This window comes from Sapajus apella, unplaced genomic scaffold, assembly GCF_009761245.1.
Source record: "Sapajus apella isolate SASKATOON/1434 unplaced genomic scaffold, GSC_monkey_1.0 scaffold22, whole genome shotgun sequence".
Classification (NCBI taxonomy): Eukaryota; Metazoa; Chordata; class Mammalia; order Primates; family Cebidae; genus Sapajus; species Sapajus apella.
Genome location: NW_022436962.1, coordinates 15384403 through 15401928, shown reverse-complemented (window position 1 = coordinate 15401928; position 17526 = coordinate 15384403). Strand labels below are relative to the sequence as shown.

The window sequence follows — 17526 nt, the reverse complement described above, 5'->3', positions numbered from 1 at the left end:
TCATTAAAATTGAAAATGGTGGGAAAAAATTGAAGACAACAATTTTAAGAAATTTGAATACATACATACTACAAGTTTGAGAATGTTCTAATATATAAATGTATTATTTTAAGAAAAGCCCTACAATACTAAAACTTTCAAGAACATAAATATGTTCATGCTTTAATCAATTGTCATTCAAATATAAGTATATACGTTATTACTGCTATTTTTTATTTCAAAAAAATTAACTGGGCCGAGCATGGTGGATCACGCCTGTAATCCCAGCACTTTGCGGGGCTGAGGAGGGCAGATCACTTGAGGCCAGAGTTTGAGACCTGCCTGGTCCACATGGCAAAACCCTGTCTCTACTAAAAATACAAAAATTAGCCAGGCATAGTGGCTCACACCTGTAATCCCAGCTACTCAGGAGGCTGAGACAGGAGAATTGCTTGAACTCAAGAGGCAGAAGTTGCAGTGAGCCAAGATCACACCACTGCACCCTAGCCTGGGCAACAGAGTAAGACTCTGTCTCAAACAAACAAAAACAAGGTGTTCAAGTCTCTAGAAGCAGGATCTACACTCTACAGACATCCCACTTCTTTCTACCATTATCACAGATGGGCTTTGGGATGGTGGTTGTGGGGAAATCCAAGAACCCTGGAAATTATATAAAATATATATATTTTAAAATGGCAATTCCTTAAATTAAATTTTCCAAGAGATCCACATATAATCTCCATGAAATTAAATATTTGTACTCCTAGAAATTATTTCCTTCCTTTGAAATATAAGAAACTTATCACCAAGGTTTCAAATGAGTTGGTTCAGTAAAAAAGAAAAAGTTTATCCAGAAACAATTCTAAATTGATTCTAATATTTTTCATGCTGAAATTTGCTATTCTATTAAGTGAAAATAATAGGCTACAGAATAGCATACATAGTATGATCCCACTGATGAGAAAATACAGGAAGATGCGCAAGATTTAAGAGAGATTTCCTCTAGGTGGGAATTTTTACTTTCTACCATTATAAGATTGTCCTTTGAGTTGTGTTAACAGTAAGTCCATAAGTTTTTATAAAAATAATAATAAAATGGGGTAGTTTAAAATATGACACTTCTCATTACACATTCTTTAAATGAGTTTAATTTAGAAAACCATGAAAACTGAGATTAGCTTATGACTCACACCAAGTATTGTATTATAACCTAAAATAGTAATTCCTGTTCTATAGAAGAACTTACTTCTCTACATCTTAAAAAGAATTAGTTCTTAAAAATATACAGAGAGTATCCAGGTGATCCAAATTAAAAACAGATTATCAAAATAGGTAAATACCAAAACCAGTGACTAGATACACAGGAGCTAGGTGTATTTTTCCCTTTCCTACATGAATAATCAAAATTTCTTAGGGGCCAGCCACGGCAGCTCACTCCTGTAAGCCCTGCACTTTAGGAGGCCAAGGCAGCCGGATCACTAGAGATCATGAGTTCAAGATCGGCCTGGCCAACATGGCGAAACCCTGTCTCTACTAAAAATACAAAAATTAGGTGATTGTGGTGGTGGGTGCCTGTAATCCCAGCTTCTCAGGAGGCTGAGGCAAGAGAATTGCTTGAACCCAGGAGGCAGAGGTTGCAGTGAGCATAGATCGCATCACTGCACTCCAGGCTGTGAGACAAAGCGAGACCATGTATCACAAAAAAAAAAAAAAAAAAAAAAAAAAAGTCTCATGAAGGAAATATGGCTATGGTAAACAAATCTATCTTAAAAGCACTTCATTGTTATATATGCTACTTTATGTTCACTCTGGATTCAAAATTAGGTTGGTTCATTCACTCACTGCAAGCACAAATGCATGTGGAAAACTATTTAAGGAGATGACATCTAACTCTAATTTCAGCTTGTCTGGAAGTTTTAGTGGAAGAATAAAATCAGTCAAGTGGTAGATGTATTAGCCCAATTGACTTTTACATCCAAGTCTCCATTATCTTGACCTTTTTTCCTTTTCTCAGATTGAGAAAAAATGATCAGAAAGATAGTACTATGCTAATGTGAAATAGTATTTTTAAAACTTTCCAAAAACTTTGTGTAAAAGGGGGCCAGAATATACCCAACATTTCCAAAAGAGAGGCAAAAATAAGTAGACAGATTCTAATCAGTTCTTGATAATCTACAATTTCTTCATGCTAATTATAGATCATTATAACTTTGAGTAGTGACTCCAAAATCTAGCTGTGACACAAATGTGCTGAATGATTAACAATTCACTTCATCTTGTTTCTCACTACTCATTCATAAAACAAATGCTCTCTTTTTTTTTTTTTTTTTTTTTCCCCAGAAAAATTTTAGGTTACCTAAAAAGGAGAGAGAGGACAGTGCTCAAAAGAAGACCTCAAAGACGATCAATGAAGCATTTTTATATCAGAAGAAATTTAAGAAACAAAGATTCCTTGCTTTAACGGGTCTTAGAAAAATCTATGTTCAATACTGGCTTACTTGCCCAGCACCTATAATCTAAAGACTACACTGTAGTCTAAGGTCTAAAGACTAGAGTCTATAGATTTATAGGTCTAGGTCTAAAGACTATAGTTAGACTAGGTCTAAAGACTTTAGTTACACTAAAGACTAGAGTCTAAAGACTTACTCATTCAGCTTTTACAATTTCCACTCACTCTTCACCTTATGAAAATCTCATTTTTAAGTTATCAAAAAGAAACATTTCTCTCAATTATAAATATTTCTCTGTTACAGTTTAAGGAAATAAGGTACTCAACTTTGCTTCAGTGCAGGCAACAAACATCTTCCATTTAATAGAGGAATCAGCAACCAACTGAGAAGAGCAAGTCATACACGACCAGCACAACAATATAACCTACCTAGATTTTGGTTTTTTCATCTATAAAATGCTAACCAGTTTAGTGTTGCAGGTAAACGTTACTCAGTTATAAATCACCCTAAAGTTGTAAATTATTGTATGATATAAAATGTTTTTTTTTCAATTTAATAGCTTTTGCTTCATTCTTTCATTCAATAAATATAAAACAGAACTGACTATCTAAATGCTATGTAGGAAGATATGTCTCTTGGGTCTCAAAACATTTAACTTATAGTCTAAAGACAAAAAAACAGGCACTTTAACCTTATTCATGCACTCGTCCCAGCATATTTTGTGATCTCCTTCATGCACGTACTAATGACATCTTGTCATGCAGTGTACACAGAACACATTCTATTGAGTAGGGAATAGATAATCCCAATTTAACCAGGAGACTAAGTGGCCAGCAACCCAAGCTATCCACGTCTTCTTATAAGCAAATTTGAAAGCCTTGGCAGGCCATTAAAAGTTAATATAAAGAATATAGTTAATGTTTAGAAGTCACAGAAATTACCAAATGGGCACTCTTTGATTCACATATGCAATGGTCTATTTGACATTTATAAATGGGTTTCTAAACAGCATCTCAAATTTAAAATTTCCAAAATACTACTCTGGATTTTCCCTCTATACCTGGTTCCTCCTCCAGTGTACTCCTTTCTTAGTGGTGGGACACATTCCTACCCACCCAGGTGTCCAAGCTAAAACATCTAAAAGTCTTCCTTGACTCCTACACCTCTGCCTTTCCATTTCCTCCCAAACAATTCATTAACAAGGTCCTATCTAAGATATATCTCAAATGCATCTTTTTCTCTCCATCTTGGGCTACTACCCTAGCCCAAGTCACATGTCTTACCTAACTTATTAATCTCCTAACTTGTCCTCCCCTCCTATTTTTTTTTTTTTTTGTATTTTTAAAAAATTTTTTAATTTTTTTTTAAGAGACAGGGTCTCACTATGTTGCCCTGGCTGGAGTGCAGTGGCTATTCACAGGTGCGATCCCACTACTGATCAACATGGGAGTTTTGACCTGCTCCATTTCCGGAGCTGGGCTGGTCACCCCCTTAAGCAACCTGGTGGTCCCCTGCTCCCGGGAGGTCACCATATTAATGCCAAACTTAGTGCGGACACCGGATCAGCATAGCGCACTACAGCCGAGAACTCCTGGACTCAAGCAATCCTCCAGCCTCAGCCTCCTGAATAGCTGGGATTCCAGGCGCATGCCACCACGCCCAGCGCCTCCTTCTAAAAAATCTTGTTCTAGCAGGGCACAGTGGCTCATGCCTATAACCCCAGCACTTTGGAAGGCCGAGGTCAGCAGATCACCTGAGGCTGAGAGTTCGAGACCAGCCTGACCAACATGGAGAAACCCTGTCTCTACTAAAAATACAAAATTAGCTGGGCATGGTGGTGCATGCCTGTAATACCAGCTCCTCAGGAGACTGAGGCAGGAGAATCGCTTGAACCTGAGAGGCAGAGGTTGTGGTAAGCCGAGATTACACCATTGCACTCCAGCCTGGGCAACAAAAGTAAAACTCCGTCTCAAAAAAAAAAAATCATATTCTGCTACAATGCATTCTCTATACAGTAGTTATAGTAATTTTAAACTGCCAAACTTTCTGAAACAGTTGTCCATACTTACTCATTCAGCTTTTACAATTTCCACTCACCATCCACCTTACAAAATCTAATTTCAAGTTATCAGTCCTCCAAACATCTCTCAAGTCACCAATGTTGTCTAAAGACTAACAAATCCATGGAAACTTTTCAGTTCTTTTTTTTTCTTCTTCTTTTTTTTTTTTTTTTAGTAAGAGACGGGGTCTCGCTATGTTGCCCAGGCTGGAGTGCAGTGGCTATTCACAGGATTCCCACTACTGATCAGCACAGGAGTTTTGACCTGCTCCGTTTCCGACCGGTTCACCCTTCCTTAGGCAACCTCGTGGTTCCCGGCTCCCTGGAGGTCACCATATTGTTGCCGAATTTAGTGCGGACACCGGGATTCGAATAGCGCTCTACAGCCCAGAACTCCTGGGCTCAAGCAATCCTCCCACCTCAGCCTCCCGAGTAGCTGGGACTACAGGCACGTGCCACCACACCCGGCAAACTTTTCAGTTCTTATTGGACTTGACCACAGTTCTCCACTGTTACTACTTTCCCAACCTATCCCCCAGTTTGTAAAGACTTTCTTCCCCTGACAGCCTCGTCTTCACTCTTTCCTGTCTTCTTTGGCCTCCACTCCAGCTGTCTCTCTTGACTCTTGGTTATATCTTTTTACCTTACCCATTATCCCAATGTTGGTATTTCTTTGCGTCTTCTCGTTCTATCCATTTTCAGTGGGCAGTCGCTTCTATTTGCATGGTTTCAAATGCCACGTATAAGCCAAAGACTCTCAAATTATCTCCAGCACATTGCTCCATATCCAAATAATCCACCTTCCTACTAGGCAGCTTCACTTCAGCTTCCCACAGACACTTCGCCCTGATCAACAAAGTACCATTATCTTCTCCTCCCAAATCTAATGTCTCCATTTTTCTCTTTCAATAAGCTGCTATCATACATCCAGTTGCCCAAGTTAGAAATGTATCATCGGCCAGGTGCGGTGGCTCACGCCTGTAATCCCAGCACTTTGGGAGGCTGAGGCGGGCCGATCACGAGTTCAGGAGATTGAGACCGTCCTGGTCAATGTGGTGAAACCCCATCTCTACCAAAAAATACAAAAATTGGCTGGGTGTGGTGGTAGGCACCTGTAGCACTAGCTACTCAGGAGGCTGAGGCAGAAGAATCACCTGAACCCAGGAGGTGGAGGCTGCAGTGAACCAAGATTGCGTCACTGCACTCCAGCCTGGTGACAGAGCAAGACTCTAAAAAAAAAAAGAGAGAAATGTATCATGTATCATCATTGATTGTTCCCTCTCACCAGGTCTTGCCTGTGATACCACCCCATCTTCACTTGGGAAAGCACCTTCATCTCTTGTCTTGATTACTGTGTCAGTATCCTCACTAATCATTTCCCAATACACTCTTCATGGTGCTGTAAAGTATGAATGCAATAAAATGCCTACATCCATTCTCCAACATAGCAACAACACAGCAACAAGACTATGCACTAGACCCTAAATGTTCCACTTCTCTAGTGATATAGAGTATATCACACAGAGATATAGAATATAACCTATATTCTATATCACAGTTATGTAAACTGCTGGTAATTCCCAAAATATACTATGCTTACTTAGCTCTGGGTCTGCATATACTATCCTTTGGGTGGACGTCTCCTATATTGGTCTAACACCTTCTGGCCTTTTAGGTGGCCGTTTACCTGTCACTTTCTCCAGGGAACTTTCCTTGATCTCTCCCCTCCCATACCAAAACAGGGTCGAGTCCTTCACATACTCCCTTAACGTTTTAGAACTTACTCTTATCATGACACTTATCACGCTATTTGAAACTGCCTACTTAGAAATCTGTATTTGCCACCAACTATAAACTCCTAAAGACATGAAATTGAAAAGAAAAAACACTCATCATTTTATTCACTTTATCAAGTTTTAATCTCTGCAGCGGTTCACCAAAATTTTCTTTTTCGCCAAAATTTTATGCACTATGGAAAACCAAAGAGAGGAAAAGGTTTCAGTACTAGATTTTTGAAAATAAAGTATGTGTCTAATTTCACAGCAAACAAACAAAATCTTTTGCCTCTGTCCAATTTAAAGAACGGTAGTACAAGTTTTTTGTTGTTTTAATAAAATCAGATATATATTCCTACAGAAGTTATGTCTCATTTTACTTTTAACTTCAATAGAGATAGATATATATTTTAAAGTCCATCTGAAAAGTTATGTTTTAAAAATCTCCCAATTTTGCTAATCAAAATTCAGGAGTTATAACAAAAACTGGCTCATTTTTTTCACTTATCAATTTAGAGGCAGGGGATTAACAATGAGTTCAAATAATCATTGACTTAAGGTAATAGCTATAATTGTGGAATATCCTTGACACAATGTGAAATGAAGGCAAAACCAATTAGACAAAATATATAATTTTTAAAAATCTGCATTCTGCTGAAAAAAATACACAATTTTTGAAGCTGTATTTTAGATTTGATACTACTGAACTGCAAGTTCTAAGCCATTTAAAAATTTTTGTTTCAGATATTTAACCTCTTTTAGCTATTATCTAAACAGTTTATTCATTAAGCAAAACCAGAGGGAATAAGCGTTTTAAAACCCTGTACTTTCCTCCCCACCTTAAAGAAAACTTCTCTGATTTAATGGCAAGATACTTATTTAGAATAACAAAAGTGAAATCAATTCCCAATGGAGGCTAAACCAGAATGACTTCTGAGATCCCATTCAGCACTGGAAAGCTCAACTAGATATAACATCATAGTAAGGTTATGGTAGCTACAAATTGCATCACCATTCCAGTAGGAGGAGTGCGTATCTAAGAAACCCCTTGTCTTCAGTATGCAAGTTAGATTACCACCCCTCTACCTCCCCCCTACCCCATTCCCAAAAAAAAAAAAAAAAAAAAAAATCTCAGTATGTTTCTTCAGGAAAACCAATCAAAATTATAGGATTTCTAAAATTCTTCATTATTCACTTAAAAGGCCCACATAAATAAAATCCTTCAGATAAGAGTTCAAAAAGACAGACAAAAACTAGGCTTGAAACTGCTTATTAGTCAATATCCTGCTCAGAAAAGTGGAGTTTATTTTGCATAATCCCAGTCTGTCACGTCTTTCAGGAAAATATTTAGATTCCTTGTTACATAATAATATACTCGAAGTTTATTATATATTTTAAATCTGTTCCTTTCACCTCCTTCCAGGACATCCTTATAAATATTGTATCTCAAACTCAGAGATTACTACACACAAATTATTTCAGTAATTTCATATACACATGTCCATGTCTAGGAGTCAACCCAGTATATTACTTTTCCTCAAGAATCTTATATAGTAACTTTCCTAGCAACAAACCTATCAATAATGTTTCACGTCATTCATACTGGTTATTGGCAAAATACAAATAATCTTTTGTTTTAAACCTACATTTACTATTTATTGCTAAGGTATTAAGGACCCAGAATTCATTTACTTTAAATCAAGCATGTCCAACCCACCTTATTTTTGTGTTGTTGTTGTTCTGTTTCATTTTGTTTTAGGCTTTTGGCAGCCTGAAGCCATGGTTTTTCAGTTTCTGTCTCTAGTGAATAGCAGAAAAGAGGAACGAGGTAGGGGCTTCACTGGCACAACCAAAAACAGAAACTAAGAACCCATGACAATATGCTCTCCCTTGGATACCCCTGCTTTTAAATAATCCTGAACCAGTTTTAGGCATAATATATTAAAATCAAAAAACTGGGTGAGGCAGTGATTCACACCTGTAATCCCAGCTTTTGCAGGGCCAAAGACGGAGGATCACATGAGGCCAAGAATTCAAGACCAGTCAGGGCAACACAGCGAGAACCTGTCTGTATAAAAATAAAAAACTTAGCTGGGTGTGGCAGCGCATACCCGTAGTCCTAGCTACTTAGGAGAATCGCTTGAGCCCAGAAGTTTTAGGCTGCAGTGAGTTATAATTGTGTTACTACATTTCAGCCTGGGTGATAGGGCAAGACCCTGTCTCAAAAAAATAAGGAAAACCAAAAAACAAAACAGAAGAGAATAAATCTTTGGTAGATAGCACCAAACATCACTAAAAGAAACACAATCAATAAAGGGGAAGGGGATACTAGAAGACAAACAATAGATAATTTATTCATCAAAACACTGATTCTGTCTCTATGACCACATTTGTTATGCACAAAATACCGTATTTGGTACCGTAACGGGACTTGAAAAAACAGATGATGACTTCTGCTTTCACAAAAAAATTCACCATCTCATTCCGGAGAGAGAGCATCACAACATAACAACTGAACATCCATCCAAAACAACAAATCAATAAACACAAGTATTACTCAAACTGATACCAGAAAAGACAAAGACAAAATAGAAATATGGAATATAAGCAACCCTGAGTTCTCACTGCCCTACCTTCGATAAAAAGCTGTGGTCAAGATTAAGTTAGATGATGGCCATGAAAACACTCTGGAGAAAAACATTTCTTGATGTGAAATAAAAATAAGGCATGACCAAAAATGCTGTAAGGTTCAAGAATAGTCCTTTGTTCAGTATCATATAGAATGATATTAGCAGGCCTAGATCTTCAAGAAACAGAACACTGTTGTAAGCATACAGCGGAAACTAGTTTTACATCCAAAAGTGGTTGGAATCATTTCTACTTGTTATGCTGAATGATGAGATTAAAATTGGACAAACCTCTTTCATACGTTCTCGATTTTGCTTGCCAGCTCCAAAAATCACAGAGAAAAGAAAATTGACCACCTGGCATCAAATAATAGTTGGGCTTTAATTATGATAACGACAACAAACCAATAGAATCATCCCATCATACCTAAAACTCCAGAATCTAACAGCATTATCTCCCCTTCAGTAAAGTAGCTAAGCCACAGGGGGCAGCAAAGTTAAGAGAGTCAAATGTAAATAGCAGGAGGTGAAGCCAGGGCAGGAAATGTTAACAGGCTGGGTAATGAACCATGAGTATCAGAGAGGAAAGGACAAAGTCTCAATTAATGAATTAAATCAATAGACAGACAATGCTAACCCGGCGATTCTCAACCCTGGCTGCGCATTAGAATCACCCTGGGAGCTTTTAAAAATACTCTAACTGGATTTTACCTTAGGCCAATTAATTTACATCTCTTGGGGATGTGCCCAGGTATTGATTTTGTTTTGTTTTGTTTCAAAATCTCCAGGTATAGGCACGGTGGCTCGCGCCAGTAATCCCAGCACTTTGAGAGGCCAACACAGGGAGATCACCTGAGGTTAGAGTTCAAAACCAGCCTGATCAGCTGTGGTGAAACCCCATCTCTACTAAAAATACAAAAATTAGCTGGCGTTGCACTGCGTGCAAGAGAATCAGTTGAACCTGGGAGTCACACAGAGGTTGCAGTGAGCCAAGAGACGGCACCACTGCACTCCAGCCTGGGTGACAGAGCGAGATGCAGTCTCAAAAAAACAAAAACAAACCAGGTATAGCCAGGATTGGGAACCACAATGCTAAACACATAAAAACAAACTAGTCTTTATCCCCAGCTTTATACAATATAAAAAGCTTTTAAAAATGAAGCACAAAAATCTAAATGTGTTATTTTTGTTAGTAAACCTCTTTGAAATCCAAAGCAGCAGTAACGCCTTAAAGACTAACTCATCTTTGTGATTTTATCAAGGGAAAAATGTTATTCTTGCAAGTGAAAATGGCTAAACTGAGGTTGAAAGCAATGAGTCATCACTGATGCAGGAAGACAAATCTACTGTTTATATGATAGTAACATACTACAATGGTTGCACTATTTTACCAAATACATTTTATTGGATTAGCACTTTACTCAGACACTTCCTAAAATAATCCACACATAAAATAATCCACAATTAACAATCAGACAAGGTAATAAAGGGAAGGAAGAGATGATCCTAAACAAGAATTCTAAAGATCTTAAAATAGGTTCAAATAGAAAAGTTTTTCCTTTATGTGAGAACTAGCAGTGAACACTTTATTTAGCAATTTATCTTAAGTATATCCTAAAAATGTTTTAATTTTTTAAAAATTAATATTCCATAAGAGATAGGACAATACTTCTCAGAAAATAGTCCTAAAATTACTAAAATGTTCTATCCCTTTGTAAACAATTTTCTTAACTTCAGATGAATTTGAACTCTCCTCTAGTGCCATCCCAATTGTGTTTAGATGGAATTGATAGTAACTTTGAGAAGTCCTATAAACCTTAAAAGTTGAGTGAGTAGTACTGTTTTCTCTCCACAAAAAGGTTTAGTTATAAAACTTAAGATAATGTCAGTGTTCTTGTTCCGCAATTATCTTAGATCACCTATTCTAGAACACACACATTTCTCCCCCTATACGGAGGCACTGCAATCAACACCACTATTACTAGCTTCAATACCTTCAGTGGGACCCAGCTGCTAAGAATGGACCAACAAAGAATCTGAGTGCTACTTGGGAAAGTTTTACCTCTTCCGAAGGGGATTTCAATCTCAAAGCCAGTTTCAGTCTGATCTTGCTATTTATTTCCTGGCTGTCTCCTATGAGGAATGCACATCTATGCAATTCTACTGCTTAGTTTGGTTTCTTTGCTTGGTTTCTTTGCTTGGTAAAAAAGTCTTACCATAGCTTTTAATATTTTAAAGAGGCTGACTTAACCCTGTTTCCATTTCTACACTCATGCTGAAAGATGTTACAGCTGCACTTCACTTCACATAAATCATATCTGAAAACTGATTATAAATAAAATCATACTTTAAATACACTAGGAAAGTTTACTATTTAAGTAATCCTATTAATAATCCTTCATTTAAAAATATTTTTAATCTGGATTTTCAAATATTTAAGAGAATGGGAACTAACATTCTTTGACTATTTTTAGGCACTTCAATTATTTCCCTTAATCCCCACAGGCCTGGGGAGATTGAAGGTATTATCCCCATTTTACAGATAAGAAAAACTACTTAGAAAGATTAAAAATTTACCTTTAACCCAGGACTAACCCCAGAGACCCAGCTATATCACACTGCTTCAAATTTACGTAAAACAGGTTAACAGCACAAATACCAAAATCATTTGACCTAGGTCCCAGTGTCAGTTGCAACATCATCCAGGTAAGTAATCACAGGCCTGAAATTATTCATTCTTTTTAGGCCTCAACTTTCTCATCAATAAAATGGGAATACTGATCTTGCAAAAAGTTGCAAGGATAATCCAATGAATATGATGTTTGTAAAAATACATTGAGCCATGGATTGTCAAACCTTAGTATAGGTGAAAAAGTATTAACTTTAGTATAGGTGAAAAAGCAGAAGATACACAGGAATTAAGGGTTACATATCTTTGGATTGTTTCACTTGGTATGAACAATACTGTTTGATAATTTTAAAAAATTTTATGGTAAAATAACTTTAAAATGCTAAAATGTTATATAAACGTAAGGCATCAACTACTTTACCAAACCAATCCTTCCAGAGTCTTAAACAAAATAGGTTAAATAGACTAAAAAGTCTTCTAACAAGGCTTATTAAATACTTCCAATTATAAAACAATTTATTCTGAACATTTTGCCATTAAAATCCTACAACCCACTTACTAAATAATTTTGCACAAATAAACTACTTACAGGTGAAAAAGTTGGATTATTTTGTTAAGGCTTACTATGCTTCAAGGAAAACTAGTTGGCACCTTTCCAGTTCAGACCCATGTGGTCACAGTGTAACATAAGCAGGTTGGTATAAACACTTAAAAGTATTGGAGTCCATGGCTATCTGAATCACTCCACAGTAAGATATTTCAGAGAAGGAAGAAAATTATCTTTCATACGCATACTAAAGGGCTTTCCACTGTTTTTGTGAAGGCCACACATGGAAAAAACTACCACTGGCAGAAAAAACACAACACTGTGGTATCAAGTACACTGCCAAAGTTCCAACTGAAGGAACTGAATTTTTTTAAAAAATCACTTTCAAGAATGGGATCTGGGGTAAAACAAAGCTGTTCCTATTAGTTTGTAATCCATGTAAGGGTCTTATTTCCTCAATTAAATTAGCACAAATTTATCCTGAATACATAATTTTCCTTATGGTGAATACTGTACTTTCATGCAAACATCTACAATTAATGTAAAGCTCCAATTTACTTTTTTCTGTACTAGGAACCAAATACTATATGGCACCTCAACTTGTTGAATCCTACATCATATAACTTAGATGGCTACTGACTCTATGCATATTTTTGTCAGTCTTTTAAAAGAAAAACATGGCTGGGCAACATGGCTCTGTGGCTCATGCCTGTAATCCCTGCACTTTGGGAGGCCGAGGTGGGTGAATCACCTGAGGTCAGGAGTTCGAAACTAGCCTGACCAACATGGTGAAACCCATCTCAACTAAAAATACAAAATTAGGCAGGTCTGGTGGCCAAGCCTATAATCCCAGCTACTTGGGAGGCTGAGGCAGGCGAACTGCTTGAACCTGGGAGGGCGAAGGTTGTAGTGAGCAGGGAGCCAAGATCACATCATTGCACTCCAGCCTGGGCAATAAGAGGGAAACTCTGTCTCAAAAATAAAAATAAAATAAAAGCAAAATGTATCAAAGCTGCATCTCCTGGCTTGAAACCAAATATTTAATATTCAATTATTTTTATTAAATAGAAGTATAATATTAAGAAGTACAATACTAAGAAACTAGAATATCTTACTAAAAAGCAAATCAAGCACCAAAACTTCAAACTACAGTTTGACAATTTAACGGGAAAAAAAAATCAGTAGTATAAAAAAATCTATGATGTTCTAAATAAGTGTAAAATTTTAAATCTATGAATACCAAAGATGATATTCTTTTATAGCTATGACATCATTCAAGAATTAAAGTCTTGGCAATGCCTATCATTATAGTCTACCATTTTGCTATGTAAATTTTAACAACTGTTGTATGCTAAAGAGCAATTAAATGATAAATTCGATTGTACAGACTAATCCTATCTCAAAAGCCAATTTGATTCTAACTGTGAGATGTCATGATTTAGAAGCACCCCGAGGGTCAGGGACAGGTAGGGTCTGAACAGGGTTCTGGAGCTGTTGTAGGTCAACTATGATTTGATCTGGGGTTTTCTTTAGACTCCTTGCCAAACTAAGGCTGGATTCACAGGCCCAAAGACAAATCAGAACCAGACTGGCCTTGGAGGGGATGCTGGAGCTTTTTCAAATGAACTGAAAAATCTGCTGAACATTTATCTATTTTAGTATGAACCTTTAGTTTCCCGGCCTTGCAAAACAAGATGATAGGGATTTCCGTCAGGTTGTAAATTTTACTTAAATATGTAGGAGCATTATCATCTTGTTCCGTCATCATTTCTATCTCATAAAAAGGAATGATATTAAAATTATAAAATTAAAAATTAGTAATACACAACGAATAAACTAGAACACCAGGAAATAACACCGAAAATCCTCTAAATCTAGTGGGAAAAGTGAGTCAAAAAGAGTGCCAAGTTCTCCTGCAAGGCATTAGGCACGGATACCAATTTGAATTCCTGTACAAACCTACAAAGTCCCTGGAATCACTGCCTGGCAAACTAAGTTCCCATTCGATTGCAAAGCAACACTACCTACTCCTTTATTATTCCCAAAGAGACCACGTGTATCGTCTCAGACAACAGAATATTTTAAATCTTTCTATTCTTTGAGCTAAAAAATAACATTTAAACCTAACGATCCAGTGAATAAGATACTACACTGGTCAAATTTTTAGGCTTGCTCTTTATAAATACATCTAAAGGTCAGCTAACTCTTAACCGTTGTTTGCATTCGGATTCCTGGTCTGATGACTCTTGGAGGCAATCAATGGAAAGTGGAGTTGAGAAAAGGGTGGATGCAGACAGCTTTATAATTGGAAAAGTAAAGGACTAGCTAAAAGTGGCCGAACAGAGGAGGTGACACTCGGGAAAGTGAAGGTCGGGGAAGGTTCGTGCAGTTTTTAAAGCAAGACCGGGAAAGGGCAAGCCTAGAGGAAGAAGGTTTGACCTGAAGGTCTCTACCTCGCGGGACGCAAGATAAGAAGTGCAGGTTAAGCAAGCGCGCAGGTGGGGAGGGGTGTTGGCCTCCGCTAGGATGGGAAGAGTGCGAGTGAGAATTAGAAGGAAAGAGCCAAGACTTCACAGAAAACCTGTCTGAAAGGAGGAGGGGGTGAGGGGACGCCAAGGTATCCTGGGGAACTCGGCTCACACACTACGAGTCCCAGCTGAGCAGGAGAACCAAGCCCAGGAGGAAATGGCTCTGCTGGCGCAGAGGCGAGCATTGCCAGCCCCTGCGCTCGCTCCCGGGGCTTAGCCCTCGGAGGTTACCTTTGAGCTGGGGCAGCGGGTGCAGCTCTGCCTGGCTGCCCTGGCTGCGGAACTGCGACGAGCCCTGGGAGCGCTTCTGCCTCTGCGCCTTGCGGACCGATTTCCGGGTAAAGCCGTCCACTTTCTCCGAGGCCGAGATGGCGGCGCTGGCAGCCCCCGCTGGCGGCGACGACGACGACATCTCCGCGGTCCTGGCGCTTGGCAGCTCCGGCTGCTGCTTGCAAGGCACGGGCAGCGGCGGAGACGGCAGGAGGAGGCGGGGGAGAGGCGCGGGGTGCTCGCGCCCCTGCGCCCCGGCCCCACCGCCCTCCGGCCCCGGGACGCCGCCGAGCTTCTCCTCGCCGCCCGCCAACGCCTCACGGCCACATCTCAGCGCCGGAGGTTCCTGGTCCCCGGTGCGCGGCGAGCTCCCGGGGTTGACGGAGGGAAGGGCGGGGGCGAAGGGGGGTGAAGAAGTTGTTGACTCCAGGCGCGCAGGGCGGGTGGAAGAGAGCCTGAAGTTTAGACAACTGAGGCGAGGACGCGGGGCTGCGGGCGCCCAGCGCGCCTCTCGTCGCTTCTGCCCCGGTCGCCAGCCGGCCGGCCGGCCAGCACCTCAGCGACTGCTGCCGGCGCAGTCAGCCCTGCCTGGAGCCTCCTCCCGGGGCGCTGCCATCGCGGGTCCTCTCGGAGTCGCGCCGCGGTGCCCCCTTCTTCCTGGTCAGCGCCGGCCCTTCATTGCCCGGGGCGCTGTACCGTCGCCCCGGCCCTCGGCGTGCACACACTCGCTCCTTGCCGCGGTGGGCGGACCGAACCCCCTCCCCCACGCGCCCGTCGGCCGCCCACGGAGAGCCCCCGGCGAGCCACCGCTACTACTTGAAAAGGTGGTTGGTACAGGCGAGCGGCGAGTGTGTGCGCGTGTGCGCGCGCCAGGGCGCGCGGCCCAGGGAGGGGCCTCGCGGGGGGCGAGGAGGGAGGAGTTTGACTGACAACTTCCGCGGGGTCCCGCCCGCCTCCCGGGGCAGCAGCGGAGGAGGGGTCGCGAAAGCATGTCAGCCCTCTTAGCCAATCGCACAGCTAAGCGGCAGCGACGGCGTGAGGTGCAGCCTCTTGAGACAGAGGAATGGGGCGGGCTGTGTGACGGGCTTCGGCCATAGCCAATCGTAAGTGAAGGTGGCGAGCGGGGTGCCCCTGCGTCACAACAATGTGGCAAATCTCCTGGGAAGGAGGGGAAGCGCCCCTCCATCAGCGGGCACTTTTGCGCTCATGCGCGACAGCTCCAGGCTGTCATTGCTTTCCTGACTGTCTGCGAGAAGACCGGGAAATTTGAGAGGGGTTGTTCAGAGGGCAAAATAGCCTCTTCCCTTCCCTCTCCTCTCTGCTGGCCAGTAAGGAACTGAAGCCACTGCTGGGGCGCTGGAGGGCTGGGGCGCGAAGGAGCGCCAGGTGTTACGCTACTGAAAGAGGGCGCAGCAAAGGTCGGGTGGTGAACTAGTAGTGTGACTGAGGGGCAAGGAAGCCCTGGGGAAGGCAAGGAGGTGAGCTCGTCCAATCGTTGCGAGGTACTAGACACCTGGGCGGGTCTTGCCTCCTCACTGGCCCCAAACCGCGTAATTGGTAGTTGCGGAATAAATTTGTAGCTCTTCGGTGGTTTGGACTCCACAACTCCAGAGAGCTACTTTCGCGTGGGGTTTGGGCAGTCTAGCATCTACTGCTTCAAAGAGTTCTGCAAGTCCACGCCCTCTAAAAAGAAGTTGCTCATTCCCAATTTACTTCTGCTAATTTTCACTCTTCCTTGAACCAAAGGCCCTCAACTACTCCAACCAGAAGAGTACAAATTCATTAGTCAGTGGTGTGTGGATCTGGAGGTTTGCCATGTGTTCTTACCGGGATCTCTTTCTTGGAAATTCCGTCTAGATTTTGAATTTCTTAAGGACAAGGACTGGTCATCTTAGGGGCGTGTGCCTTGTTACCCAGGCTGGAGTGCAATGGCGCGATCTCTGCTCACCGCAACCTCCGCCTCCTGCGTTCAGGCAATTCTCCTGCCTCAGCCTCCTGAGTAGCTGGGATTACAGGCACGCACCACCATGCCCAGCTAATTTTTTGTAGTTTTAGTAGAGACGGGGTTTCACCATGTTGACCAGGATGGTCTCGATCTCTTGACCTCGTGATCCACCTGCCTCGGCCTCCCAAAGTGCTGGGATTATAGGCGTGAGCCACCGCGCCCGGCCTGATTTTGAATTTCTTAAGGACAAGGACTGGTCATCTTAGTTTCTTGTGCAATGCTTTCCATACACTGGCCGTTAATAATTATTAATCTGAACAGTCTGTCTCCCTTTGCGCCAGTGGACCCAAATCTGTAATCCACTCCTTCGAGCTCCAGACCTTTTCCCTTCGACATAATAAAAATAGCTGTCGTATATTGGAAGAAGCTACCTGGTGGATATGTACAAAAGATTTCCAAATTTGGTAGGAAGTTGAATGCTAGACCTAGAACCAAACATAGTATCCTCAAAACATTTCCTCCTTCAGATTCACTGGGTGGTGAAATTGTACACAATCCCCCCCAGTCAATGAGGTTCAAACTTCAGCAGCATTTCTGACGCTTTTCTCTTTCTCATCTAGTCAAGCTCCAGATCATGCTAAATCTACTTTTCACAACTGGCCTTTCTCCCAATGTATACAAAGACCACCAAACGTAGCTCAGGGCTGTCAAACTCAC

At 41.0% G+C, this 17526-nt stretch overlaps 1 protein-coding gene and 2 long non-coding RNA genes across 4 annotated transcripts in view; 1 reads left to right on the top strand and 2 right to left on the bottom strand.

The window, feature by feature from the left end:
* Positions 1 to 15700, bottom strand: part of PPP2R5A (protein phosphatase 2 regulatory subunit B'alpha) — a 63996-nt gene extending 48296 nt beyond the window's left edge. The window contains exon 1 of one of the 2 annotated variants that reach the window (XM_032289169.1): positions 14826 to 15700. In XM_032289169.1, coding sequence (XP_032145060.1) covers positions 14826 to 15006 — 181 coding nt within the window. In that variant the 5' untranslated portion in view covers positions 15007 to 15700. The remainder of the gene's footprint in view (positions 1 to 14825) is intronic. The other variant, XM_032289171.1, reaches the window with a different exon arrangement.
* On the bottom strand, positions 417 to 3219 carry LOC116558906. The gene is made up of 3 exons (XR_004272230.1): positions 3208 to 3219; positions 2509 to 2514; positions 417 to 882 (listed from the first exon to the last, which is right to left on the bottom strand). It is a non-coding gene; the product is annotated as an uncharacterized LOC116558906 (long non-coding RNA).
* On the top strand, positions 4526 to 14602 carry LOC116558905. The gene is made up of 3 exons (XR_004272229.1): positions 4526 to 4920; positions 6735 to 6736; positions 14592 to 14602. It is a non-coding gene; the product is annotated as an uncharacterized LOC116558905 (long non-coding RNA).
* Positions 15701 to 17526: the final 1826 nt, after the last annotated feature.